General features: G+C 42.1%; 1 protein-coding gene across 2 annotated transcripts; it reads left to right on the top strand.

Moving 5' to 3' along the window:
• HORMAD2 (HORMA domain containing 2) lies at positions 1-27,082 on the top strand. 2 transcript variants are annotated; one of them, XM_026859773.1, is made up of 14 exons: positions 1-199; positions 426-516; positions 1,382-1,526; positions 2,629-2,692; positions 3,704-3,740; positions 4,969-4,989; positions 5,734-5,760; positions 7,033-7,100; positions 9,939-10,090; positions 10,648-10,901; positions 11,766-11,874; positions 12,953-13,017; positions 22,233-22,295; positions 27,031-27,082. In XM_026859773.1, exons 2-14 carry the CDS (start codon positions 466-468, stop codon positions 27,040-27,042), a joined length of 1,068 nt encoding a protein of 355 aa, XP_026715574.1. In that variant the 5' UTR covers positions 1-199; positions 426-465; the 3' UTR covers positions 27,043-27,082. The 2 variants fall into 2 exon arrangements, with proteins under 2 accessions (XP_026715574.1, XP_026715573.1); XM_026859772.1 differs by lacking the exon at positions 27,031-27,082 and having other exon boundaries at positions 22,233-22,822.

Below are 27,082 nucleotides of genomic sequence, written 5' to 3'. Positions count from 1 at the left end.
CCCAGAAGAATCATTCCTTTATTCCCACCAAGATTGATGTTAGTGCGTTTCCTGCTTACGCTTGCTAAAATATTGGCTGCTATTGGCAGACTTCCAGTTCTTTCACATTCCCCCTTCACACTTTTAATGGTTGTAGGAATTAACATTTGTGGTTTGGAATATGAGAAATGCATTTTGAAGTGGCACCAGCTGACACCAGGTACAGTTGTGGCCCTGAATTTCAAATACTATTGATCGTTTACCAGTGAATAGAGAATTTTCTTGCTCTGCAGGCTCTCAGACAGTGCCATGGAGTATCCTTGGTTTGCTTTGCGTTAGCTGACCTGCCTGGCAATTAGCTGAAAAATCTTATGCTTAGTTTAAAATGAGAAATAAAAGTGACTGCGTATTTTCCAGGTGTCTCATATCTTCTGGGTTTTTTTCAGGTTTTAATTACAAGTGGAAGGCAGGTCTCTGAAATACAGGATGGCTACTCATCAGCTTTTACAGACTAAGAAAAAAAAAAAGCCCTCTACGGTAAGAACCTTGAAATGTGATGGTACTGACAATCTTAGCTCTCAGTTTTGGACCTGGCACATCTGTGCCTGGTGAGGTTGGAACACTCTCTCTTGTCTGCACTGTTCTCAGTTCGATTATTTCCAATGTAATGAGTTCAGGAAGATACAGCACGAGGCTCTGACATGTATTTGACTAAATAAATGTAGGCTCATTAGGTGTGCACAGAGCTTTTTAGCACGAAGAAAAGCAATGAACTAATAGATGAACTAAATTTAGTATACTTTCTGCTGAGATTGTTTGTGTTAAAGTCACACAGTGGTTATTATTTACATTAGCTCCAGTCATAGACATGTACTGTTTACAACTCTGAGTTAAAATCACTCTAAAAACTAGGTCTGCATACAGTGTTGACAGGCTCTGTCTGCTGTCAGATCTCAAAAAAAGCTGTGACAGGCAGTGAACTTTGGTACATCAGTGAACACCACACCAGCACTGGCACTTGTTTGACTCCACAACTAACTCTGTAGAGCTAAGTTGGCAGAAAACTATATACTTTTCTTTTTTTAGGGGTGTTTGTCTGTTAAGTGCCAGCATTGGTGCAATAGAGGGGGTGGGAATGTTCAACCATGATAAAAGAGGAGGGAATGACAAACCAGTGCAGTCTTAATTTGAGTAAATTTTGTCAGATTTATTGATAACTATCCATAAAACATTTCATCCCACTCGAGTTGTACCTGTCTTCCCTGTGTAGTATGAAGACCACAGAAATGTTAAAATTACATTTCTACGTTACCCCCTTTTTCCACCTGCTGAGAGTTGTTTGTAAATAAAATCCCTGTGACACTAAGATGGTGCTATTTTTTGCTATGCCTTTCTTTTTCAGGAATCAGTGTTGTTTCCCAACAAAATTGCTACTGAGCAGCAGTCTGTGGTGCTGGTGAAAAGACTTCTGGCCATCTCTGTATCCTGTATAACATACATGAGAGGGCTGTTCCCGGAAAGCTCTTATGGAACTCGCTATTTAGATGGTAACATTTCAATTTGTGCTGAATTCTTATTTCTCCTTGCTATATTTTAGCTATAATCTGTTTTACACGTTAGCTTCCAGCTGCTCATGCACTTCTGAGTTCAGTTTACTAGGAAGTTAGCTATCAGGCCTTCTCAAGTCTGGATGCAGACAGTGCTTCTGCATCAGATAGCATAGAAGACAACCTAGAGCTGTTGACAACTTGTGGCTTTTCTGTTAATGTTTCTTTTGGTTTATGATCATTCCTTGGCATTGCCAGCCCATGAATCAGGTCTCAGAGTCAGGAGATTGACTTAAAAATCAGTAAGTTTTAAAAAAATTAACTCTGATTGGTGTGTTTTATTTTCCTTTGTACTTTTGAGCACTTCAGATTCACATTTTCAGCTTTCCTGTGAGACTGAAAGTAGATTTGTTTGGTTTATTGTGTTTTGTTTTTTTTTCTTAAAATCTCACATAGCTGCATGTGCCTGGGCTTCAGAACTTTAAGAAATAAAAGAACTTTAAGAACTAAAGTCTTGTCATAACATCACAAGGATTAGTGATACTTTGATTCATCAATATTTCTGTGTTCATTCAGGATGTGTTGGTAAGGTGTGAAATGTCTCCATGCATTCCCATCTGTTTCCATGTTTTCACTTATGCACTTAGTTGTCCTGAAACCTGATCACTGTACTTTGTGGACTTGGTTGAGGGCATGGGAAATGCAAAATTGGCTCTTGATCACCTAACCCTGAAAAGCTACTAGCCTTTCTGTGCAAATGTCAGGTCTTTCAAAGTGTTGTTAGGGGTTGGTGGAATATGTGGGAGTGGAGAAGAGAAGGGAGGAGAGGACAGAAGCTGTGGTGTTTCAAAATCAAGCCATAAGTCTAGCACTTTTTCTGGGAGAGCCACAGAGCATCTTAGGAAAGTCTTGACATTTGAAAATGCAGCAATAAGCTTGTGTCAGCCCACCTGGGACTCAGTGGAAAACCAACATTTCCGCTCAGGAAGGACCTCCAGATAATGCATTTTATCCAGAAAAGGGAGGGTGACTGGCTTAGTTCCAGTGTTTGCCCAACAACTGTGATAAGGATTGTAACTACGTGCTAAATCTGGTTTTGCAGACCTCTGTCTAAAAATTCTCCGAGAAGATAAAAACTGTCTGGGATCATTGCAGATAGTCAAGTGGTAAGTGAGTAACAGCGAAACTAAGACAAGATTGTGCTGAATAGCAAGACATCTACCCCTTGCATTCTTCTTCTTCCTGAATTTGAAAATATTGTGCCCAGTAGCACTACCAGCTGTGCCAGGGCAGCTCCCACTGCTGCAGCGTGTGTGCTTGGCCCTGTGCGTAAGCAAGACAGAATTAGCTGACAAGGATCATGTGAGTCCAAGGTCTGTTGAAGCGTTGGCTGTAGTGAGGTCATGGTCAGGCCCCAGAGCACACAGGCAGTGTAGGTACAGAGGGTAAAGAAAATAATGAGATCGATTCTGTTGTTTAGTCTTTCCTAGTTTAACTTTTATAGGGATTCTTGTAGCTTGTTTTTTAGTAGGTACGATATATTATCTCCCTGAATATTGAATGTCTAAGTACCTTACAGCTTCCTTTAGGATGTATTTCAGAGTTGGCATGTTCTCAACAAGCAGAGAGTCTGACTTTGATGTGCTAAGGAGATACCTGGCTGCACATCCTTTGACTCAGAGTAAATATCTGACCATTGCGACCTCAAATAATATTTACTACTTTGAGAAAATCCGTAGCTGTAAACTCTTCATCAGATAGCAAAAATTTACAAGACCAGACATGTCATGCTCTGTTCAGAATGAAGTTTCAGCCAAATTCTGTACACTGCCAGTGGGAAAAGAGCCATTGGAGAGCAAGCTGGGGAGCCAAAGTAGAGCACTGAGCAGAGAGCCACTTGGAGCCAGCCTTAAGTCTTGAATCCTTGTCTTCATCTGGATTTAAGTGGTCTCCAGGCTGACAGGATATGGCCCTACAAGTATAAACAATGCACAAATGCAGAAGGGAGGACAGTGCCTTTATGATGGTTGACCTGAAAAGGACTTTACAAGCCCAAAATGTTGATAGCTGTGTTGTCTTAATTCCAGAAAAAATGCACTTTAAAGTGTATCTAATGTGTGTTTACAGATCAGGAGATAAATATTGCTGGATAATATTAACATGTTTTTCCCTGGCAGGATCCAAGGTTGTTTTGATGCTTTGGAGAGGCAGTATGTGAGTTTTTTTCACATTTTTAAATGCAGTTTCCTATTTCTTCATGAATTATGGACAAAATTGTCTTTCCATTCCTGCTTTATATTTTTGTAGTGATCTTGAATGCACACAATGCAGATATACAGCTGTGGGACAGGGGGAGGACACATGAGATTTGGAATTTTATTCCTTGATCCCAAATACTGACCACTGTTGCTGTCTAAGCTTACTTGTAAATGGTGTGTGATTTCCCTTAGCTCTCTGTTCTACATTTGCGTTCTCTAATGTCTGGATAGAGACACTGCCAGTCAGAACTGAGATCTTGATCTCCATGCCTGTTTTCTTGGGAGAGGTTCTTCTGTGCTGCTGCTTTTCTTCTTCTTCTTTCCCCTAGTCTTTTCCTTTCTTCTCATTTTCTCTAACTCTCCTAGATTTTCCTCTTGGGTTCAGGATTTTTTTTTTTTTGAAAGTAATTAATCAAGTAACATATATAACAGGTTCTGGGACAAAATCAGCTAGTAAGTAATCATATTCCTCACTGATTCTCACATAAAAACTGCTCTGCACAGGAAAAAGCACCAACTGTTGTCATCGCTATCAGCACTGATCATCAGACCAACTCTCATCTCGATCAGATGAAGTGGTGTTAGTTTTGGCACTGGTGATCAGATGGGCTCTTATGCATCAGTACAACTGTCGGTGTGCATAAGATAATTCAGAATGTTGTGAACTCAGTTTATTGCTTGCTGACAGTTCTAGGAGGTATTTAGTCCTCTGCTATGTGTGAGAGACATAAATTAATTCATATTTGACAGATATATTTAATCCATGTTCTAGGATTGTTTTCAAGAGTAGTCCCATGTACATTTTCTTGCTGCATAAATAAAATACCTTTGGGGATTTTCATAGCAGAGAGAAAATACTAGTCTTCAGTAGGGATTGGTGCTCTTGTAAGAGAGTTTTAAATAGGCACAGGGTTTGGAGATATGTTTAGAAAGAGGCTCAAGAGAGAAGTCTGCACATGCAGTTGTTTTCTTGGGAAACTGCAAGTAAAGCCAAGCGAACTGGCCACTAGGTGTTGCTGATGCTGTGCTATGGAGAATCTGCATAAGATTTTTAACTCCTGGTTTGTTGAATGTATCTATTTCTTCATTGTATGTAGGTAGTTAGATTTTGATAGGTCTGTCTTTTCCTTGCTCACTAAGGTTAGAATTTGATTTTGTGTTTTGGTTTGGTTTTCCCTCCACAGTTACACATTGCTGTCCTTGCAGTAAGTAAACAAATACAACATGGTTTTCTTCCCCTACCCTGCTTGAAAGAGATACGGAATCAAGGTTTTGTCAACCCATTTGTGCCTATTTTAAGGGGAAGTCAAAAATGTTTGTGGTTTTTAATAGAGTGGTGACCTTTCTTAAATATGGTACATACGAACTTCCGAGGCTGTGTGGGAATATTTTTCTCAGTATGTCAGACGTCTGACTGCGGCCTTACATGCATCCTTAAAGTCCTAGAAGTGCTTTCATGTGCTTCATATTGTCACTTCCTTTAAACTCTTGTCTCCCCCCTTGGAAGCTGCTGTGTCTTCTCCATTTTCCCCTGCAGAAGAGCCCTTCTTATTAACCTGATCCTGAAGAAACCACACACTGGCCGTTACATAGCAAGTCTTTTGCCCTGCTCCTTTGTAGAGCACCAAGGGCTGAGCTATGCTATGCATCTATTCTGTGCATAATCTGAGTAGTTAAATCTCAGGCATCCATAGTTGCCTGTGAGGGTTGGAATGGGAATTAACCTCATTCCTACACAGTTACACAGATGAGCATCTTCTACCTGTCTTTGAAGTGGTAAGTATTGACTGCTGATAGAGGAGGGCAGTTTCTCAGCCATTCCTTTCTCTAATCCCACGCTAAAGATAGTACAAACTCTGCTGTAAAATTAAAATATCATTGTTTAGTCACTTTTCACTGGTTCAAGCTATCCAAGAGGAGAATGCACTCACTGTGCTTTCTTATAACAGATTTACACCAATCCCAAGGAACCGGAGGTAAGAAAAAGTCTTAATTAATCTCTGAGGCAACTGAAAGCATGGGTGAGTAGATTTGTATTCAGAGTGGACTTGTAGGCTTAAATTCTACCCTCACATAGCTGCTTGGTGACCCTGTTTCTCTTCTTCTGCCTTCACTCAAGAATGACAGCTCAGTGAGCTGGATTGTGATCAAACGCTCCTACCAGGCACTAGGCTGTGGGCCCATCTAGGGCCTCAGGCAGGGATGTTAACAGGCAACTAATGGGCATGTTCACAATTTTGTTTTTCTTTCCCGAAGAGAAGAAACAGGAAGTTCAAAATAATTCTTTCATGAACCATGTTTTTAACAGCAGTGTTGAAAAGAGAGCTGTTTTTTCATGCAGAGAGGTTTAGGACAGAAGTTAGGAATCACTTCAGACCTGGGATGTACATGTTGCATAACGCCTGTTCGTATCCTTTTAGTGTTCTCTTTTGTGTTTCTGTTTTGTCTGCATCGAGCTGGGTAGTGTGACAGATAAGCAAAGTTCTGCATCCATGCTGTCTCCACAGAGCTGGGGAGAGAGCAAGAGTTTAGTCTGTACCAAGGCTGGGATTTGTGAGGAAGGCTCAGAGTTAAGGGCTCAGCTCAGCTCCTACTAATTGACCTCATTGCCTCTGGAAAAACTGAATTATAGGCATGGAATTGGACTACAATAGAGCCTTTCTCTGTGGTGAAGCAGTCCATTCTTCCTAATTATTTTATTCTCTAAATTTGTAGCAAATCCTTTCCTTTTAAATGGAAAATCATCTAGTTTTTTTATCTCCCGCAGAAAACTCTTGAGACTGGTGAAATTCAGCAACTTTTGCCCATGCAGCATTGTTTGTATTTCCTAGCAGGAAGAGTCTTTCAGGCCCTTGTCTCCGTACAGAACTCTGGGCCAGGCTTTATTGTGACATTGCATCACCCGTGAAGCCTCACGTTCTTCCTTTTAGTAAGGGGGGACGTACGTACATTGTGATGTAGCCCCAGTGCCTCTTTAGAGATTTAGGCCCACAGAGGAAGTGGAAGGAAGAAGCAGGAAGTTTGTCTTTTTTTGTGATTCTTTTAGTGCTAGGTAAGCTATGGTGGTTAAGAAAATTTGCCAAAGCCTGTGCAAGCAATAAGAGTTAAAGCTATCATTGTGTCATTAAATTAATGATGTGTTCTGGCATAAAGTTGTGAAAGGACACTGCTAGGTTCAGTATGCGTCTTTAAACTTGTTATTGAAAGAGACCCATTTCTTCTTTTCCCCTCTCTTGTTAAATCTCTAGACAGTGACTGAACTGTATCAATTCAAATTCAAGTACAAAAAGGAGGTGCCCCAGATGGACATCATCAGGTAATGCTTCAGTTTTATTTCTCAGAATTACACTGAAAACTATGCTCTTGAAGCATTAAGAAGAAACTACACTTTATGATTAGAGCATATCTGAGTTGCTAAGCAGCTGTAAATATTGTCTGAGTTGAGGATGGTCACCCTACAGGATATGAACTGCCGAGCTGATGAGCAGAAATGTTGTCATGTAGCACGGTGAGGCACTTATAGTCCACCAGAACTGACTTAAAGACAATTTATAGAAATGGTGCCTAATCAGGGCAGCAGTGCAGAAACCAGCACTGTTTGTTGAGCTTGCTACTGTCTCAACTAATAATGAGTGTTCTTCCACTTTCGCAAGAGACCCTTGTGCTTTCAAATGAAGATTTTTCAGGTTTGATCCCTTTCACCATGATCCCGCACCCAGGATATATTTTCTCCTTGGGCTTTGCATACATGTATTCTTCTTGAGCAATCTTGCATGGGTGACCTCAGAGAACTTTCACTTATGGTGCCTGACTTGATGCTGCAAAATGTGGGCAGGAAGCAGCAGCTTTTTGCATTTCTTTGACTCGCTTTGTCTGTTAGAAACTTTAAAGCTGTGTTTAGCAGGCCATAATCTTGTGTAGTTTAAAATAAATACTATCAAAGGCAATTGGGTATAACCAAAGCAAAGAAAAATAATTTGCTTCTGCAGTTGCCATTGGTGAAAGATGGATCTTTGGGCCTTGGAACCTGTCTGTACAGCAACAGAGCTCTGCTATTTGGGATGCTTCTCAGAAGACTCCTCTGCAAAGCTGTAGCGTGTCATTTGCTGCTCTAAACACATCAAAATAATTTGTAGTATATGACAAAATGATTTTCTGTTGGGAAAATCTGAACTATGTCTGAGTCTAGTGTCCTGTTGACTGTACCTTTTGTTTCTGCTTTGAAGCTGCTGTCCTCACTACACTGAGGGGAAGAGGAGACCTTTGGGTTTTAATAGATGGCTCTTGACTGCTTTGGTTTTTTTAATCAGCCGTAGTCAGATCAGTCATTAGTTCCTAGAAATAACAACAGTCCCCAGATGAAACTCAGCATCCCTTGTGTCCATCGTGCTGGCCGAGGAGAGGCTAAGTAATCTTGCTGTTGTGTTTCTATCTGCGCCATCAAAATCTCATTACTGCTCTGAAGCTTCAAAGCCCGTGGCATCAGATTCCTGAGCTCTGCTCTGTTTCCTCAGTGACTGACACTGCTATCACAGGATCATGCGTGTGCCTGCAGTCATTAGTGAACTGACGTTCTGGCATTGATCAGAGTATTGTGTCATCTTTGTTATCAGCTCCTTCAGCTGATAACCCTACTTTTATACACCTGCAGTGTTTATTGTCATGGGCAAACTCTGAGTTAATCATTCCAGGAGAGATGTTTTGTGGGGCTGCATCATCCTATCTGAAGGGTAAATGGAAACTTTCTCCTAAATGATCTCTGCCTTATTTTAGATGGATTTGGGAGGAATTCCTTACCATGGATCCCAATCCAGGTTCAGTTCCTCAGCTTCTACCTTTTGACACGTGCCTGCATCAAATCCACAGTGTTATTCCTGTATTGAACCAGTAGTCGACCTGTTAATTCCTATGGAAGTCTCATCTCTTTTTTGCTTATACTCTTTCTCCTTACCATTTCTATTCTTCTAATCCCAAGATTGCAAAGGTGATGTGTAAGAGAAGGCCTACCTTCTCTTTACTCCATCTTAGGCCTTGCCAGCATCTGTCCTCTCACTTGATGTACGTTTCTGAACATATAGTACTTCATCTCATAGCACAGTGTTCTCAGCCCAGTTTTGCTGTTGGCAGTTGGGAGCCTACCAAACCATGCCCTGCATACCCTAGGAGGTCAGGCTGTTCCACAGCCACTCTGTTTCCATGACAAACCAAGAAGCTTCAACTGGAAGTTACACTGTACCTTCCAGTGGTCTAATCAGTCAAATTTAGCCCTGGGATCCTCTGCTTTCTTAGCTTACGTACTACTTTTGAAGCAATTTGGGATGATTGTGTTAGGGACCATGCAGGCAGTGGTCTTCCAGAGATGTAATGAAGGACCTACTTTTTTTTTTTTTTTTAATGGCCCCTTCTCATAGAAAGGTAAGGAAGTTTAGGTTCCTTAGTCACACAGTGATTCATCTAGTCCATCTTCTACTGTCTCAAGTTAGCTGGCTGATCTGAGTTGCTCATCTCATCTACTGTAGTCAAGAGGAACAAACTCCTCCAGAGGGCGATTCATCCCACTTCTGTTAGACGTTTATCTCAGTCTAGACTGCTTGCTTAGACTAGCCAGCTGACATTTGGATGGGTGAAGGAGGTGAGAGGAATGCCCCTTAGTCACTTTTGAAAAATGTGCTTCTGAGCTAGTTTTTCTTAGATGGAATTGAAGTGAGAACATGCAATTCACTTCTCTTCAAACTACAAAATGGACTTGAAAATAGCCCCTGTGATGAATCGGCTTTATATGGGATTCTCACCTCATTCCTCTCATTCCTGAAATTGCTTAGGTGAAAGGCACTTGTTTTATGGTCCTTTGATCCAATTTAATCATGTTCAAACAAGTGAGTCATGACATTTGAATAATGGGGTCCAGTGCCCCAGCTACAGAATCTGTTCAAATGTAAATGGCATGCCTCTTAGTTTAGAGCTGTTGTTTTGCTGATGCCACCCCATCCCTGGAGTCTGTTTCACTTCCCTGTTTATCTGGAAATTACATAAAGGCATTGTAGCTTTGTCACTGCTGGTTTCAGATGAGTCAGTGGGTGCTCTGTATTTGTAATTAGATCGTGAATATTCATGACTGAGGAAAACAAATCTGTTATTCTTCTTCCAATTGTAGCAACCAAATGAACTTTGTGAATGGGGTGTGCAGCGAGGATGTTAAACAGGCCAGCAGGCTCCTGATCCGTAAGCTGTACCTGTTAATGCAAAACCTCGAGCCACTTCCCAATGACATTACCCTGACCATGAAACTCCTCTACTACAATGATGGTAGGTGGAGAACAGTGCATGCTGTGGGGAAAAATTCCCTTTCCATCACTTTCTATAATAATTGTGAGCCCCTATAAAGTATATAGAGCATAGAAAGGTGAAATGGTAGAAGCTGTTAGCTGATAATAGTGAGAAATGGTGTAAAACACAGTAAAGTCTTCTGACACATGGGGACGACAGATGCTTTTTAAGAAAGGTTTCAACATCCATGTAAGAAATACAGCCATGCAGTGTGAAAAGGAGACATCCTTCTCCTTTACTGTTGGGTTTTGGTTTTGTTTTTTTAAGGAACAGGCAATGTCAGGTTCTGCTTCAGAAAGCTGAGCACATTAATGGTATCTCAGCATCCTAGTCATTCTTTCTTTGAGCTCCCTGATAACATTTGATCAGCTCACTTTTTCCTTTGTGTTCTCTCCCTTCTTCCTGAAAAAAAACCCAGAATATTTTTAGTAGCTGATGTTACTCAAGGCTGGTATACACTTATTCTATATAAATCAGATTAAGGTGAGATGGAACTTGATTTCTCTGACATCAGTGGGTTCCTTCTCCCTGTGCAGTAACTCCCAAAGATTACCAGCCCCCTGGCTTTAAGGCAGATGGCAGCCCCAGTGACCTGTTTTTTGATGGTGATCCTGTCAACCTGAGAGTAGGGTCAGTCTCCACTGGCTTCCACCTCATGAAAGTGAGAGTGACAACTGAAAAGAAGAGAATTAAGACAGTTGAGAGCAACTTGGTCAAGAAGAATGGCCCTACTGAGATCTCCCATCAAGGGTTAGACTGCGATGAAGAGGAAGAGGAGGAGGGCACAAAGGTACAGAAATAGCTCTGTTCAGTTCTCACTGGAGAAACAGTTTATCTAGTAAAACTCTCCTTAAGAGAATAATTTTCTCTGAATCCTAGTTTAATAAGGGTTGCAGGTTGTGTTGGGCAGCAGCACTACAACGGATTGAACTCTGAGGCTGGAAGTCCATAGACATAAAATTAATTTCATTCCAGGGTACCCACCAATTTTCTAAGTCTGGTGTGCTCTCCCAGAAGAGGGCAGTGACTGTACGGAGAGACCCGACACATGCGTGTGTGCACACACACACATGCACTTATACACAGACATGCACAAAATGGAGAAAACTGCAAACAATTTTGCATTTCCACTTGGCATTTCTCAGGACTAAGCCACGTTCCGCTGTGTAGTTAGGTGAGATTCCTTCCACTTACCTCTAGGCATCTAGAAGTTGTGTGTTGTGTCTAATTTCTCTAGGCCTCTTTCTGAGCTTAGTGGAGGAGGAGGCAGCAGCTTTAGCAGGTGATTCGGGTAATTTCCTTAGACACCACGGTAGGCTGGAATGAAGGGTCCTCTGGTGGGGCCTCTCTCAAAATGGCAGAAGGAGCAGCCTGGACTGGTAGCTCAGAGTTGACAGTTTAATTTTAGGTGGTCAGTACCAGGGAATAAACCCCAACATAATTAACTTCTGAAAACAGGAAGACATTTAGGTCAGAATTCATTCTTGTCTTAGAAAGTTTCTCTCTTGAAAGACCTGTGGGCTTGAGAGAAGGAAGGCCTGGACACTGAGGAGCTATGAAAATCTCATCCCTATTAGTGATGGGTTTATGGATTTACCACCTGGGCATATTTTTTAGGTTATGCTATTATGACAAAACATCATTTGCTTTACAGAATCACCCCCTCCCTGTCAGAGCAGATTCAAGTGAGCGTGAAGAGGGCAAAAGTGACACCCATCCAGGCTGGAAAACAGAAGCATCTTCTTTTTACCTTCAAGATACAGGTAAAGGCCTAGTTTCAAAACTGAAGGAGCTTGTGCTCATGACTGTTATCTAGCCATAATAGGTTTTCTCACTTAGTTTGAAATGGATAAACAGAGTTTGTTAGGTTGTATGAATTTTGTGTCAGATCAGATTGAGCTGTAATAAAGGGTTTGTTGTATGCTTGATTTATTAACAGAAACATTCAAATTTTTATCAATATCTTTCCACCTCTTTATCGCAGCAGCTTTTTTCAGATATGGAGGAAATGCAGTTCATCAATACTGAGTAACATTATCTACGTTTTCACCAAAGCCCTTTTCCTTTGGCAGTTACAGTTTGATTTTGCTAATGACTTCCATATGTAAAAAAAGTACATGAAAATAAATGCAAAAAAGCCTTTTCTCTCACTTCAGCCAACCTAGCTTCTGATATACCATGCTGTATTTGACCTCTGAGGCTCTCAGCTATAGCCTGTGGAACAATACCATCTAGTGACAAAATGGTAAATAGCATTCCTGAGATCCCCAAGCAGTGGAATAAAGAAGCTTGTCTGCATATGAAGTCACCTTTCCAGGTCTTTCTTCTGCAGATTCTCCGATGACTAATAAGGGGTGAACTCGTACTGTCACATTTTCCACTCTGGGGAGATTAACTGCATCCTCCTCCTCTAACCAGTTGCCTGTTTCCATGAAACTGAGGTGCTTTGGGACCCCCATCAAATTTTATTGAAACTGTCTAATAAGGTCAATTGTTTTAGTCACAGGACAGCTCCCCTCCTTCCCCGTAGGCACACACGCTTGGACATAGCATATGCAGGCATAAGCTTTGTTTTCTTAGAAACCAGGTTAAAATGGAGTTTAAGTATAATTGATAGGAGCTACTGCAAGTTGATGTGTTGCACATTCGGATGACACTTTATTCTGAAATCTATTTCCAGGAATAAACTGCCAGTGTTGGCAGTGCTCAAGAGCAATGGTTATGCTATTTCAGATCAGGCATGGGATTTTGCTACAGTGGTTTGGTCAGGCTTCTGTTTGGTTTTTTTTCAATCAAATACAGGGTTTTGACTTCGAAGCTAATTTTGATTTTGGATTGTAGGTGAAAAAAAGAAGACAGGAGTAAAGAAAATGGGCAAGATGTCTTGCTCAACGGCATCTCAACAGGTGAGGAAGTTTTAGTGGCTCTAAGATACACCAGGCAAGGTGGAATTCATTGCCACAGAACATTATATCACCTAGGATGGCACAAAATTCAACTAACAATGGATTTATTGTGCAGTATCAAAATACAGAGAGGCTACAAAGTATTAGAGAATAGGGATATAAGCATGAACTGGAAGCATTTAGGAAGAAACTTTCCACAGTCATCTTATTTCATGCATCCAGTACAAGAATTTTGTACTGTTCTCTGGGGTGGGCACTTGTGAATTACACATGCAGACTAAATGTGTTGCCGTCCCAACCAGGATGGTTTACCTGTGTGTGGTTTTGGATTAAAATTTTGGATTGAAATCACCACACCGTTTTAGGTTTGAAGGGTTTGTCTGTCTGTTGCCTAACATGGTCTTCACTTCTTCTTTCTTGTTTCCAGACTATCTTTACGTGTGAGTCACAGGTACTTACTGGATCCTATCCCTTTTTGGCTACCTCTCTAGGATAGAAAGAATTATCCCCTGGAGGTGCTGGTCTCTTTTTCAGAGGTTGTTGGGGCAACACAAAGAACTAGGGTAGACCAGACATAATTTTAGATAAGTAAAGTTATGTGAAATTAATTCCATCCTGAAGGCTGCCCAGGCCAAACCCTGAGTCAGAATCAAGAAGTCAAATTCATGGGCTTGTGCAGAGTTTTTTTTCAGTGACAGGGCAAATCTTTCAATACCACCAGACTTGCCACTTGATCCTCCTCCCATTCAAATTAGTTGAAAATCGTGTGAGCTTGAATGTTCAGAAACTGAATCTTTACAGGATAAGTTAATGAGAGTAGGAAATTGCTACTAAAATTTTCCCCGCCTCTGTTGAAAAGAATCCCGGGGTGTCTAACCCAGACAGCAACTGGAGACTACAACTTAACGTGTCATTCAAAAGGCATCTGTGAAGTATTTGCCTTGACTGTGGATCTTAGAAATGAACTTCTGTGCCTAGGCTGGTATTTTTCAAACTTTAACCACATTTTTTTTCATGTCACATCCTCCAGTTTCCTTCTGATCATTGTTTATTCTGTTGTCTGTGTGAAAACAGGAGCCTTTTTTGTTTGTAACTCATGGTTGTCCCACTGATTCATGCTCTGACATTCTTTCGGGTCTGTCACGATTGTAAGCAGAGCACCAGACACCTCTCTCTTGCAGCATGTGAATTTCATTAGAATACAGTAGCAATAGTGAGAGTGTCTGAAGGTGGTGGAAACAGCATTAGTTGCTGAAATATGGAAGAGTCACTTTATCCATTGTATGTTTCCAAAGACTTAAAAAAAAAAAAAAAAAAATCCCTTGCCCTCTGCCTGGTAGATTCTGCATGACAGAGGGTTTTTTTTAATGTATTCTTTGATACTGTTTTTTAAACCATCATCGCTTAGAAGTTGGCTAATATTTCAGTCAGTTTAGGGAAAAATGCAGTTAAGTCACTAGTTAAAAAGTGCAGATCATCATTGTAAAGCCAGCACTAATAAAAATTTGACACTATTTTCCATATGAGAGGGACTTTCCCTTCTTTTCTGAGGGAAGTGGTTAAAACAAGTGACCATTGTCTATTCCACTTGAATCAGGAAGCCAAACTGGTGAGTGAAGTTTGTCTTTAAAAATGAGGACAAGCTTGAGTGGATGGGAAGTTTGAATTAGGTGTTATCTAACAGGGTCAAGTACAGGTAAGGTGGGTAGAAGTAGTCCTGTTGGGGTATGAATGCAAACACCTTGTTGCTATCCAGACTACAGTGCAGTCAAGAAACAGTGTTTTCCAACTGCCAGGTGTGTTCAGAGAAGCTCTCTGCTTTAAAGAGCTGTAAGGTGTCTTGTTTTCTCCTGGATTTCAGAATTTAATTAGCCTGGTCTGTGAGGGGCCTTGGGGAACAACATAGCCTGGTCTGTGGAGGTTGCCTCTTTGTTGGGGCAGACATGAGTCCTTAGACTTGCTGTGCTAGCATGCGAGTTTGAGTGTTAGTTTTTTACCAGAAGATCCCTTTGAACTTGCTGATGGCTGACGTACCAGCACTGCTGTAAGGGAGCGAGCAAGCCTGGGTGGCGAGGAACGGGCAGAGAGGGGCTGGGAGGGAGACCTGCCCTTCTGGTGGCAATGCAGTGTTAGCTGTTCAGCGGTCCATGGGGCAGCACCTCAGGGGCTTGGGTTTAAAGGTGCTCTCTGTACAGTTAAACGTTCATACTGAGATTTTCAGAACTAACTAAAACAATTTGGAGTGTCCCAGAGTTTGATATCAGCACAAGGACTTGATATTGAAGAAGTGCTGAGTTCAGAAATGGTACCCACAGTCACAAGCTGCTTTTGGAAATGTGAACAAGCCCATTCCTGCTCTTCATCTGAACTGCTTTATTCCTTCTGATTCTCTGGTTATCAAAAATAAAACCTGTGCTGTTGGAATTGAGTTTATTGGTCATTATCTTTGTGACCTATAGCTCTTCAGGAAAACCAGGAATGAAAGTATTAAAGGCTTATTTTTATCTAATCAACATGGGAGAGTCAAAGGATGCGGATCTGCCAAAAGAGAAGCAGCTATTCCTGTCCAGTTAGAACTGTAACTGGCCTTCAGCGATGGCCATGCAGAGTCTCTGACAGAGGGCTTTTCAGATTGGAGAAAAATTTACATGTACTCAACTGGCTTGTTATCTGCAATCTCATGATTGATGATACTTAGGATCAAATGAGAGATTGCCCTTTCCCAGCAAAGCATCTCTGTACTTAATCATCCGGAGTTAGACACCAGCATGTAAATTAGCCTACCTCTGCTGACTTTGGGAGAGTTTCTTCTGATTGCATCAGCTAAGGATTTGGCTCGGTGTGCTATCTTTATGCATTTGCTACTTTCCACTGGCATTCTAGGAGTTGTGAAGTGTTGGGTATAATAGGGAATTGCTGCACATTGGTATAACTTATAGAAATCTGCTGATGAGAATGGGGTCCTGCACTGAACTTAAGATAGTTTTTTGAATTCTTCAGCATACTCCTTTATCCTCTTATGAATCCTTTAATGTTTTTGGTCTGCAAATTGATTTTGGTCAGCTTTGTCTTCATGCAAGCAAACATGTTGCAGTGGAATGAGATTGGAATGAAACAGAACTAGAAGATGAGTAAAATCTGACCATGTGGACGCCTCTGCAGGGTTTTATCTCCCATCAGGAAGCTGTGGGCTGAAGTTCTGGGGTGGTCCTTAGAGCACAGAGTCTCAGTGCACAGTGACGCAGCCGTGCAGAGAGCCCTGAATCGCCCCTGACCAAGCCTGCGCCAAAGCTGGAAATGGTGTGGCCGTATCAGAACAACACAAGTCAGCTCTGCCTCCCAAGTTTCTGGCTTCATTAGCTAAGCGCCAGACACTGCTTATGCTACTAGATTGCTGTGGGATGTGAGGAAGTGTTGACACTTGGCGTTGTGTGGACATACCAGTTTGGATCAGTGATAGCTCAGGGATCTCTGCACTGCGATTCACTGCCTGCTGTAGGCATACTTCTGCCATGCGGATTAGCTCTCTTAACTGGAACTGTCTGAAAGTTAGATGTCTAGGGAGAGACTCATACCTAAATGTTGTAAATCAGTGCTGTTTTAGACCTCAGAGGACAGCCTGTCTGACCTCCAGCTGCTGCTCCTCACACAGAAGACTTGGCTACCTGGCCACGTCCTCTTCCTCCAAGGGGCTGTGGCAGTGATGGAAGCCGGTCTGAACACAGTCATTCATGGAGGCAAATTGTGAGTAATATCTGTTGTGTTTGCCAGAGATCAGTGTCCTCTTGGTGCTCAGGACCACAGGTACCCTGATGGATGTTCTTGTGCCTTTGCTGAGCTTCCATGTTGTACACAGCTTCTGTCTGAAAGTGAAGGTCGGCACAAGTGGATTCAATTGCAGAATAACAGCTTGGAGATCAAGACCTTTGTTGTCTGATTTTTCCCAGGCAAACCACTTTTAAAATTGCCATGACAGAAAGCAGTTGAAGGGTGAAGCCTGCCATTTGCAGAGCAATAGAAAAGCATTTTTCTGTGGCAATGTCATTATCTTGAACTTTTGCAGAAAAGAAAAAAAAAGAAAGGTTTATCTCTAACTGTCTATCAAGAGAGCTGTATCTGATGAGAAGTTCCCAGAACATTTTCTCCTACAAACCAGCTGAGGCTACACAGACCCAAACAATGAGGAGAAAGATTCAGAGATGAGCTTGCCTCTCTCCTTCCTGTGAGCTCAGGCCATTCTGGGAGGAGTGAGACAGGGAGGTCAGGAAATTCCTGGCTTCTCTCAATTCACGTCAGATCCTTAGCTGTATCTTGGGGCCATTCATCCCTTGCATGAGTTATCCCAGTCTAGTGTGCAGGAAACAGTTTCCTAGTGATCATTCAGAGGTGAGGCCCATCACCCTGTGGATCCGGGGAGATTTAACCCTTGAGCCCTCAGATTCCATGACAGCTACCCCAGAGACATCTACAGGAAGATGTGGAGCTTCCACACTGACTGCCTTTGCATATGTTCATAATGTACATGCTAGCAACTCAACCAGACCCTCTAAAGAAATCTGCATAAATTAAGTTTGGACAGGTCTAGGATCCCATGAGGGCCTAAGCTGGGTAGCAGCCTAGTAGGCAGAAGGAGCGTCTGTTGCTTTTTGCCTCCTCGGTTACAATGCTGTAATCTTATAGGGAAAGCTTCTGGTTTTGGGAGCATACTGGATTGTGATCCAGCAGTCAGAATGGCTGGCATGACAGCGTACAGTGTGATTGAGGGCCCTGGAAGAGATTATAAGGAGAGAGATTGATAAATATTTTTTCAACAGATATTTTTGAAGAATTTTTTTACACTTTGGAAAAATCTGTCGTAAGTCCTTTAAATGCTGCAAGATACATGAGGTACAGAGTAGGCCTGTGAAACTTCCAGTTCATGAAAAAGAAATTGCATTGAATGTCAAAGATTTTAACAGTGATCTATGGAAAAGGAAGAGGACCAGTGGTAGTCAGTGATGTGTTGGCATGGCTTCCTGGGGACAAAAATGTGGCAAGTTTCCACAGAAGCACCACACTGAATGTCTTTCATTCTTCCACCTGCATAAATTGGCTTTCATGCTAACCAGCATGATTGTCCTCTGCTTGTACAGATGAAAATCAGGATTAATTTTACTGATGTCAGTGCAGTAGCTTTACTGGAAACTGATATGAGACCAGTGGTGAGCCCCACCTTGGGCATTTAACCCCTGTGCCACCTTTGCAGAATCACTGAGATCAAAAGGGACAATTGGAGATGATCATGTCCAACCTACCTGGTCAAAGCAGAGGGAAGTGGAGCAGGTTTCTCAGGACCTTGTATAGACACGTGTTGAATTTCTCCAGGGATGGAGACTCCACAACCTCCCTGGACAACTTTTGCCAGTATTTGATTGCCCTCACAGTAAAAAAAATTAAAATGTTTGTATGTTTAAATGGAATTTCCTGCATTTTGGTTTGTGTCCATTTCCTCTTGTCCTTTCACTGGGCACCGTGATGTACCTTGTGAACCTGCTGTCCTCGGAGAGCATGGGGCAGCCAGCTGTCAGTGAGTAGGTGGGAATTACTGCCTTCAACCAGAGAGAAGTGGCTGTTCACAGGGATGCCTCAGGTCTCAGGATCGATTTAGTCACTAGCTTGATTTTTGAAAGTGGCAAGCATTTGCCATGCTATCGAGTCAATGTTAGCTGCAGCTGAAATCACAGGATGCATCAGGCACTGGCTCTCAGATTAAAGTTTCCTGATGAGGATAGACATCCCCTGCAGATACTGTTTATTGTACTGACACCTGAGGATCATTTTGCCTTATTTCAGCAGTGAAGTCTCAGTTCTTATTTTTCTAGCTCACTTGATGGAACTGGACTTCTTTTGACATTAATGCACTTCTGAATTTGTCAGGATAGTTACAAGGTACCAAAGTAAACACTCTGTGTCCCTGACAAAGGGAGCTCTTCTGAGGGCATAAAATTTGCCAAGTGCCAAACCTCAGCATGGGGCAGGCCAGGGACAAAGAGGGACACAGCCGAATGCTCTTGTGCAATTTTCTACATAGGATGCCTTGGGAAGCAAAACACATGTCAGAAGAGCTGTAAATTTGCTTCAATTTATGCTGGGAATTTTTGGCTGGAATATGTGGGGACACTGGGGATTGAAAATTGCAGAGCACAAAACTAGGTCCTGATTTTGTCTATCTAAGAATAGCAGTGTAGCTGTGGTCTGCTCGTTCTGTTTCATCCACCAGTCTGCCTTGGGAAGGCTTTAATCTAAGTCTAATCTATTTTTAGCCTGATATCTTCTCCAGACAATGTGCAGCTGTCCTGTTAGTTTTATGCCAGAAATTAGTAACACTTGTATGATTCACAAGTTAGCTGTATTTTTACAGAAAAATGCTGTGGCAACATACTACTTTTTTACACGTAGTTCAGTATTGTAAAACAGGAGATTCAAATTCACTCTGTGTTCGTGGTATGACCTAGACCCAGAACTGTGCCTTGGACTCATAGTCAGGAGGTCACAGATCTGTTCCTGTCTTTGCTACTTGATCTGGACTTGTCCCACTTGTCCCGTTGTCGGCGTGTTCCCTTTGCAGGGTAAGCGTGCGAGGGCCTGCGCCCGGTCCTGGGTGCTTTTATAGCACCTGGCTCATCAGTGGAGCTGAGGGCCCGTAGTGGTTGTGTAAGACAAAGAACCAACATTTATAGAACGCAAGCTCTCCCATCAATTATTCTAAGTCAAGCATCCCAGTACATGAGAAAAATCAGAATTAATCAACTCCTGGAATCTTTGATTGTATGTTTAATCAATGGGAGGGATTTCCTGCTTTTCACCACACCGTTTAAGAGGTTTACTTTCTGGTTAAAGTCAAATAAACATACATAGCATCTGACTTAATCCCATTTAGAGCAACATTTCTGTGGAAGAAGCTTGAGTGTTTGGTTAAGGATGGGACCTGGAAGATGGACTTGGGGTCTGTTCCTGGTGCTGAGTTCCTACGTGAACTTATAGCTGGGCAGGGGCAGGACAAGACATGTTGGCTTCGGTGAAATACCTCACACAGTTGACGTCTTATTCATTCAACAGATGAATAGTGCTTGTCTAGAGCACTTGATGGCTTGCATAGATGTTTTTACTCTTCTCAGGTTCCTGTTAGGTGGTCATGCTGCCTGTGGTAAACGGGAGGAAAGTGGTCAGAGAGTTGAAGTGGACTCTGCATGAGCAGCTGCTCCTTGTGACTGTTTCTTCCTCCTCTAAACTATCCTGTCCATGCAAAAAATTTAGGAGGAATAGCAAAGGGGTAAAAACTGTACTGAGTGGTTGTCTGTGCTGCAGAAGATTCATTCCTCAATAGAGGAAATAAACACACCAACTCTCGCTGATGCTTTTTTTATGTGGTTTAGGCTAAAATAGAAGGAGAGCTGACTTATTAAGGTGACTGGAGGCTGGGTGACTGGGGATCATTGCCTTGCTTTATTGTGTGGCCAGCAGGACAGGGTACAAACCCTGCAGCTGTGTTAGCACTGGAGAGTTTTTGGATGCAGTGTTTCCCCCTCTGGGCCCTTTACTTCAAAAAAGGAAGCAGACAGGTTAAAACGATGCCAGGGAGAGGAAAGTAAATAACTGCCTAAAATGCCAGTTTGAGCAGCTGGATATCAGGTCGGGAGCTGTAACACAGAGATCTACTCATCACTCTTTCCTCAAGCAAATACGCCTTGGGCAGTGTTGGAAGTTTTGTCAGCCTGAGTGTGCGGGATGAGGGAGAACCTGCCTGTCCCACTGCAGCAGATTCTTGTTTTCTCTGTTTTTATGGAAAGGAAATTGTACTTTCTGCATTAAGCAATATTGTCTTGCTCATAATGAAGAGGAGGGAAGAGGGGAGGAAAAACAATTTGAAACATGATAGAGAGGCAAAGTGAGGTTGTTTCAAACTATGTTGCTGTTAATCCACAATCAGAGTTATTTCACACATTGGAAAGACCATTGCTATGTAGAGATTACTGAAGCCTCATACCAAGGTCACATAGAAAGAAAGCCTTGATGACGTGAGTGGGGAATTCTGTAATGACCACATCTTGTAATCTAGAGACCTTGTGCTTGTCTCCAGGATGCATTCTGGAATAGCTCTTTATTAACCCCTTGTGTTTATCCTGCTTCAGTTACAGGATTCTTCATGCTTTATGGTGAAACTGGAGTTAGAGCAGGAACTTGGTTAGCACTCTTCTCCCTCTTCATTCACCTTATTTTCATCCAAATGAACTTTCTCTTGGAGGCAAAGTTGAAGCAGTGTGCTGTGGTGTGTCCCTTCAGCTCAGTTCCAGTGAGAGCAAGAGAGGTTACATTGCCAGACTGTGTGCTTTGTGCCTTCTGGGTGGGCAACAACACATGCTACTCTCTGCAGCTCCACATTATTATTGTAAAAATGCAAATATGTTATGTGATAACGAGGATAAGTAAGTTTGTCATTTGGCACAACCAACACTTTGACTGTTGTTCTGGCTGTCCGTCTCTCTGTGGTCTGTCTGAATTGCCTGTACCATTGATCCATTTATACTCTAACATGTATTTATCTGTGGTTTTTAACACTTTGGTTTGTAGGCCCCTCAATGGTTTTGAGGGAGGTTTGTGTCCTTCTAGAGGGAAGTTAAGCCTCTTGGAAAAAAGCTTGCTTTGCTTAGTTATTTTTTTGCAGATGCACAGGTAGTCTTTGAAGTCTGGGATTGACCAACTCGTGCTGAAATTCCCTGATGTACAAAGAGAGGTACTGCATGTCTCCTCATGAAGGTTGTTTCCAGTGACCGCAAATTTGACATAAGTGCCCCCCTTCTTTTATGTACTTTTATGATTATCTGAGGTTGGTGAAACAGGCTATGCCCTGTAAGCTATTATATTTCTCAAAGGTCTTCTTGCTTCTGGTATTTTCTGTCGGTGGTGGGGAGATGGGTACTGTTCCTTTTGCCACCAAAAACATTCTCTGTCCCTGCAGCTGAACCTGTTGCCTTCACAAATCTTACAGTCCCAATCCTATCCAGTATTCCAGTTTTGATTCCTTGCCCAGTTGCTTTTCTGGAGAACAGGATCACACTGAGCAAACCCAAGAGGATCCAGGAAAACACATTGTAGTTTTGGAAGTTGTATTTCTTGACTCATCTAACAGGAGCCTGTACCATGAGAATGATCACTGTTTCTGGTGGTTCTTACAGATAAGCTGCCTGACCCTTGCGTTTAGCCAGGAAGAGGTGATAGGACCCAAGAAGAAAAGGAAGGTCAGTGAACCAGAGAAGCTGCTTCTGGAAGACAGGAAATTATGTTAATTCTGACACACAATACATTTTGGAAGGTGTGAGTTGCATTGTCATCTGACTAGTAAAGACCTTTACTGTCATCCAGTATTTAACTCTTCCACGTACCACGTGTATCTCTGCATGTTTATTTGTCTAATGAAAAGTTTGGATTGTGAAGAGACACCAAGCACCATAATTGTCATGACAATGTCAACCAACAGCACTTGTTTGATGTTCTAAAGTTGAGGATTTATGATTCCATGTGAACGGTGTCTGTGTGCTTCTTTTTCTCTGTCTCTCTCCCTCACATCCCTCCCCTCCCATGAGCTAAGCGTCCTCCTCTGTGGCTAGACTGTCCTTTGCCAATATGTCATCAATATTTAATGGCACTCTTTCAAGATGAACTCTGAGGTATCAATGCCAGCAAGCAACAAGTCTCATGATTCACTAGATTGTTTACCTTCATCCTATCTACTGTTTCCGGAGCATAGATTTTTTTTTTTTTTTCAAAGCAGGGTTTTTATCTATATTGAATACAGAGATAAAGTAATCTATACACATTTTCTGCTGGTGCTGAATTTTTTTTTTCTGACTCTGCAAGTGGTGTTGCTATGACTGTATTATCAGCTTATTCAGCAACCTACCATGTACCAAGGGGCATAGGCAGTTGTGTGATAGAAATACTGTTGCAATACACCACATTTAAAACCTAACTTTAATGAAGGTATCGTACCTTGTGATTGCAAGTACAGGTAAGGAGAGCAACAGCAACAAAAGAAAAAAATTCTGTACCCCTTGGAGCAAAAGTGCTGTGCTTTGTGTCATGTAGATTGCCTGGCAGGCACTTTGTCCAGACCTAATGGCTATTACTGGAGAGAGAGGAGTAAAATGATCTTAATTGGTCTTAGACATTTTATAATATATGTTCAGGGAATAGCCTTTGCATTATTTTAGACACATCACAAAAGAGATACTGAAATTTGAAACACTGAAGAAGAGAATGTAGAGCACCCTCTTCTCAATGTAATGTTGATTGCCTGAAGTGTTCAAATCTGATGGTGACAGGGGAATAAAAGCACTAGAGCACAACAGAGTAATGCACCCAGTAGCGTAGCAGCATCCCTGACATTTCAGATACACAACAAAGGCATTTCAAGACAGGACTGGAAGAGCAGCAGTGGTTTGGGATGTTGTTTCTTTCGTGGTGTATGTCAGACAGCTCTGTAGAAAGCAGTGAGGATCCCTTGACAAGTATCTTCCCCATAGTGTCTAGAGCATCTGATTGAAGGGCCTCACCACCAGTGCAATCCTTTGGCACATCGGGTTCCCTGTCACCATTAGCAGGGTGATGGCTTCTGCATGGCAGTGCTTAAGGTTGGCTCCAGACATCAGGGATCTTCCTCACTGCTGACACAGCGATCTTTCCTTGACTAGATAAAAGCTACCAGGAGGTAGGGATTAATGCATCTCTCTTCTGCTTTTACTTTGGCCAGAATGAGTTGAAAGCCCGACTGGAACTGCTTGACTGAGTAGAGATAATGCTGAAATAGAACACCCCGAGATGTTTAGTTGACCTCCAGGTAGCTGAGTAATGCATTGTGATCCTAATGCTCATCCCACAGCTGTCCTCACTTGGCCCAGGGCAGACAGACCACTGACTGTCCCTGAGCCTGCAGCAGTGTCTGGCAGGTTTCATGGCTTGATGCCTGTTTCACAGAACTTGTAGGACATGAGAGTTCTCCATTTTCTCCTCACTTTCAGTCCTATGTTCTCATTTTTGCACCTGTGGCCTAATAAGCCAGTTTGTTCACATGCCAGAGCAAACCAGAAATCTTCCTTCTGCCCAGATTTTGTAATGATATTTGCTCTCGCTCCTGCACATCCATGGGAGGCTTGTGTTCTTTGCAGGACAGCTACAGCTCAGGACCTGCCTTGACCTGAAAGCTCTGCCCTGGCACTGTTGGGGCGTGTGCCCTCCATATTCCTTCAGCCCACTGACTCCTGCCTGCACCCAGAGCCTTGTCATGTTGTTGCGTTGTGCGTGCAGGAGAAAGTGAAACGTGTCTGTGACTGTGGCTGCTCCCACAATCAGCCTTTGGCCTGTGTGCATGGGGCTTAGGGGCACGCTGGCTTGCTTGGTGCATGCTGGAAGATGCAAAGTGTCTCGTCCCACAATGAAAGTGAAGTAAATTATCTTGTGTTACCACATAGTAAGAGTGTGCACACAGACACCACGAAATAAATCCACAGCTTAGTTGACTGCACGATGTCTTGGTCTTGTAGCCATGGCCAGAGACTCACTGTCTCAGTTCACGTTGGCTTCTAATCAGCTATTTTACTGTAATGACTTGTAGTCATTTTCATTTCAGGCTTGGTTAGAAATAAAGTAACTTGTGATGAACTGCCACAGTAAGCGTCTGATTTTTCTTTCCCACAAACTTGTGGTTACCATCAGATTCTAAGAAAAGTCTTTCCACTGCAGATTGGAATCACATAAGCCACTTACACATATCCTTTTATTTATTAGCAATTCTGCTGGGCTAGCTAAAGGTAAAAAACCCTTTTTCTTGTGTTTCAGTCGCATTTCTAGTTAATACTCATTAACTGACTTAATGTATGTTACACATCATCAACCTGATTCACTACTGACATAAAACAGAAGCAATTCGTTAGTAACGGTCCCTTGCCAATTAGTGAACTAAATTACGTTTGAACAATTTTCTTCAAAGATTCTCCTCCTCCCCCCATGCATCATTTGGCAAGTCCCCTGAATGCTTACAGTAATTATGTGCGTGCAGTGAAAGGAGACTGTTACCTCTTAAACCAAAATAAATGAATATGTGATCTTTGTGCTAATGTAACAGTGAGTAATACAAAGAATCACAGACATCCTCCCTTTGATCTCCCAAAGATATGAACAGCAATTAAGATTACAAGCCGCTTTAAAAGCCAGAATATTGGGAACATTCTGTAAGGGGAAAGTGAATGCTTCACAGGGGTTTTCAGAAAATCACAGAAGAAGGGGAACCCTTTCTTGTTTATTGTGACCACAGGCTTTTTAATAGATATAATATGGATATCCTTAACCTGCTGAGCCGCAAACAGGTTGGTGGTGCTTCTGAAAATCGTTCCTTGTTTCTGGGATAGTGTTTAACAAGAAGAGTAGTATCTCTGTTTCAAATTGAAAGTCAAACTGAAGTCAAACGGAAAATGCATTGTCTCAACCACATCCTTAAATACACTGTCCTCAACAAGAAAATAACCCCGGCCCCTGGTACTGCACCGTATGGACAGGTGTCAACATTCGTTTTTCACCTGAAAACAGGATTCTTTTGGGATTTCCACTGCCATGTGTGATCTAGGAAATCATTTGATCTGTTTGCTGCTGCTTTCAGTTTTGAAAGTAGAGCAGAGAGAAGAAATGAAACACAGCATAGGAGTAGGAGAAACAAAGATCCTTTCATGCTTAAAACAGGAGAATTAAAGAGTTTTGCACTGATTGTCCTGGAGCGTAGAGGGACCTCTATCCATGGTGGTAATACAAAAATCATACTGTAACACTGTCCAAAGGAGCTAAGTGATCTTTTTTTCTTTTTCTTTTCCTCCAGTGGCTTTCTGAAGTGATAGCAATAAATACCTTGGATATACCTTGCTATAAATGTGGTTAGAAATCAGCTAGTATTTTCATGAGTATAATTCTAATCACAGATCTTTACCTGGAGAACTATTCTGTGAGATTACCATCTCGGGATTTTGGCTGGAACTTTAATTTTTGTAGGTTCTGCATTCTTCCTCTTGAGTCAGCAGGTAAAGTATGTGGTTGTGGCCTGCTGCAGTGGAGTGCCTGCATTTGTCATGCCACAGGGTTGCCATTCTTGGGGGCCAAGAGCCTCGTGCCAAAAGCATAATGTCACCCTGCTGGAATCCCACCCACGTGTGTCGCTGAGCAAAGTCTTTTTTGTTAATGGATGAGTAAAATTTCATCAGGCTTTTGTTGTCATCACGAGGTAAGTAAGAGGGATTCGCATCTGAGCTGGCACATTTTCCATAAGCAGTTTCCAAGGCTAATTTAAGTCAGGTTGGCACGTATATCTTTCCTTTAAGCGGAGGCTGAGATTCCAAAGCCAAACAGGAGTTTTCCATAGGAAACGCCGCCCTGGGTATCCGTGTGCCAGACATGCCTGTATGGCATTTCCCGGAGCATCAATGACCTTCTGTTCTAATGCAGAATCGATTGGCCAGTTTCTGATGTCTTCTAAATACCTTGCTGTGGAGTTTGTCATTTATATGCTAGAAAAATAGGAATTGAGATACTCTAGCTGTAAAATATCCTGGATTCAAGACAGTGATGGTTTGGTCAGGTTGTAACAGAAATAATACAACCATCCCAATTTACTTTGTGTGGTTTGTTTTGGATTCTCTGTGCAAGCCTCTTGATGTTTTCTTGCCTGGTCAGCTAATGGTTTAGCTCTGTATTTAACACCTTGTTCAGGAAAATATCTTTGTTAGGAGACGACATACCCTTAAGCACAGTTCAGGAAGGTTCAAGGCCTCTTGCTTCCATTTACAAGAAAGCACCCAAAACTTGCCCTGGAGGACTTTGAGAAAGCACTTACCAGTGGGAGAAGGGGGATGTGGTAGGCAAATATAAGGTACCAGTTTCTTTTACAAGAATGTCATGATATATTCTGTTCATGTTACTTGTATTTCTCTACAGGACGTGCAGTGAGGGGATGTTTATTCTGATGAAAGTCTAGGCTTGATAACAG

Source organism: Athene cunicularia (genome assembly GCF_003259725.1).
Source record: "Athene cunicularia isolate RWA chromosome 15 unlocalized genomic scaffold, athCun1 chr15_part1, whole genome shotgun sequence".
Classification (NCBI taxonomy): domain Eukaryota; kingdom Metazoa; phylum Chordata; class Aves; order Strigiformes; family Strigidae; genus Athene; species Athene cunicularia.
This window is presented reverse-complemented; position numbering and strand designations above follow the sequence as displayed.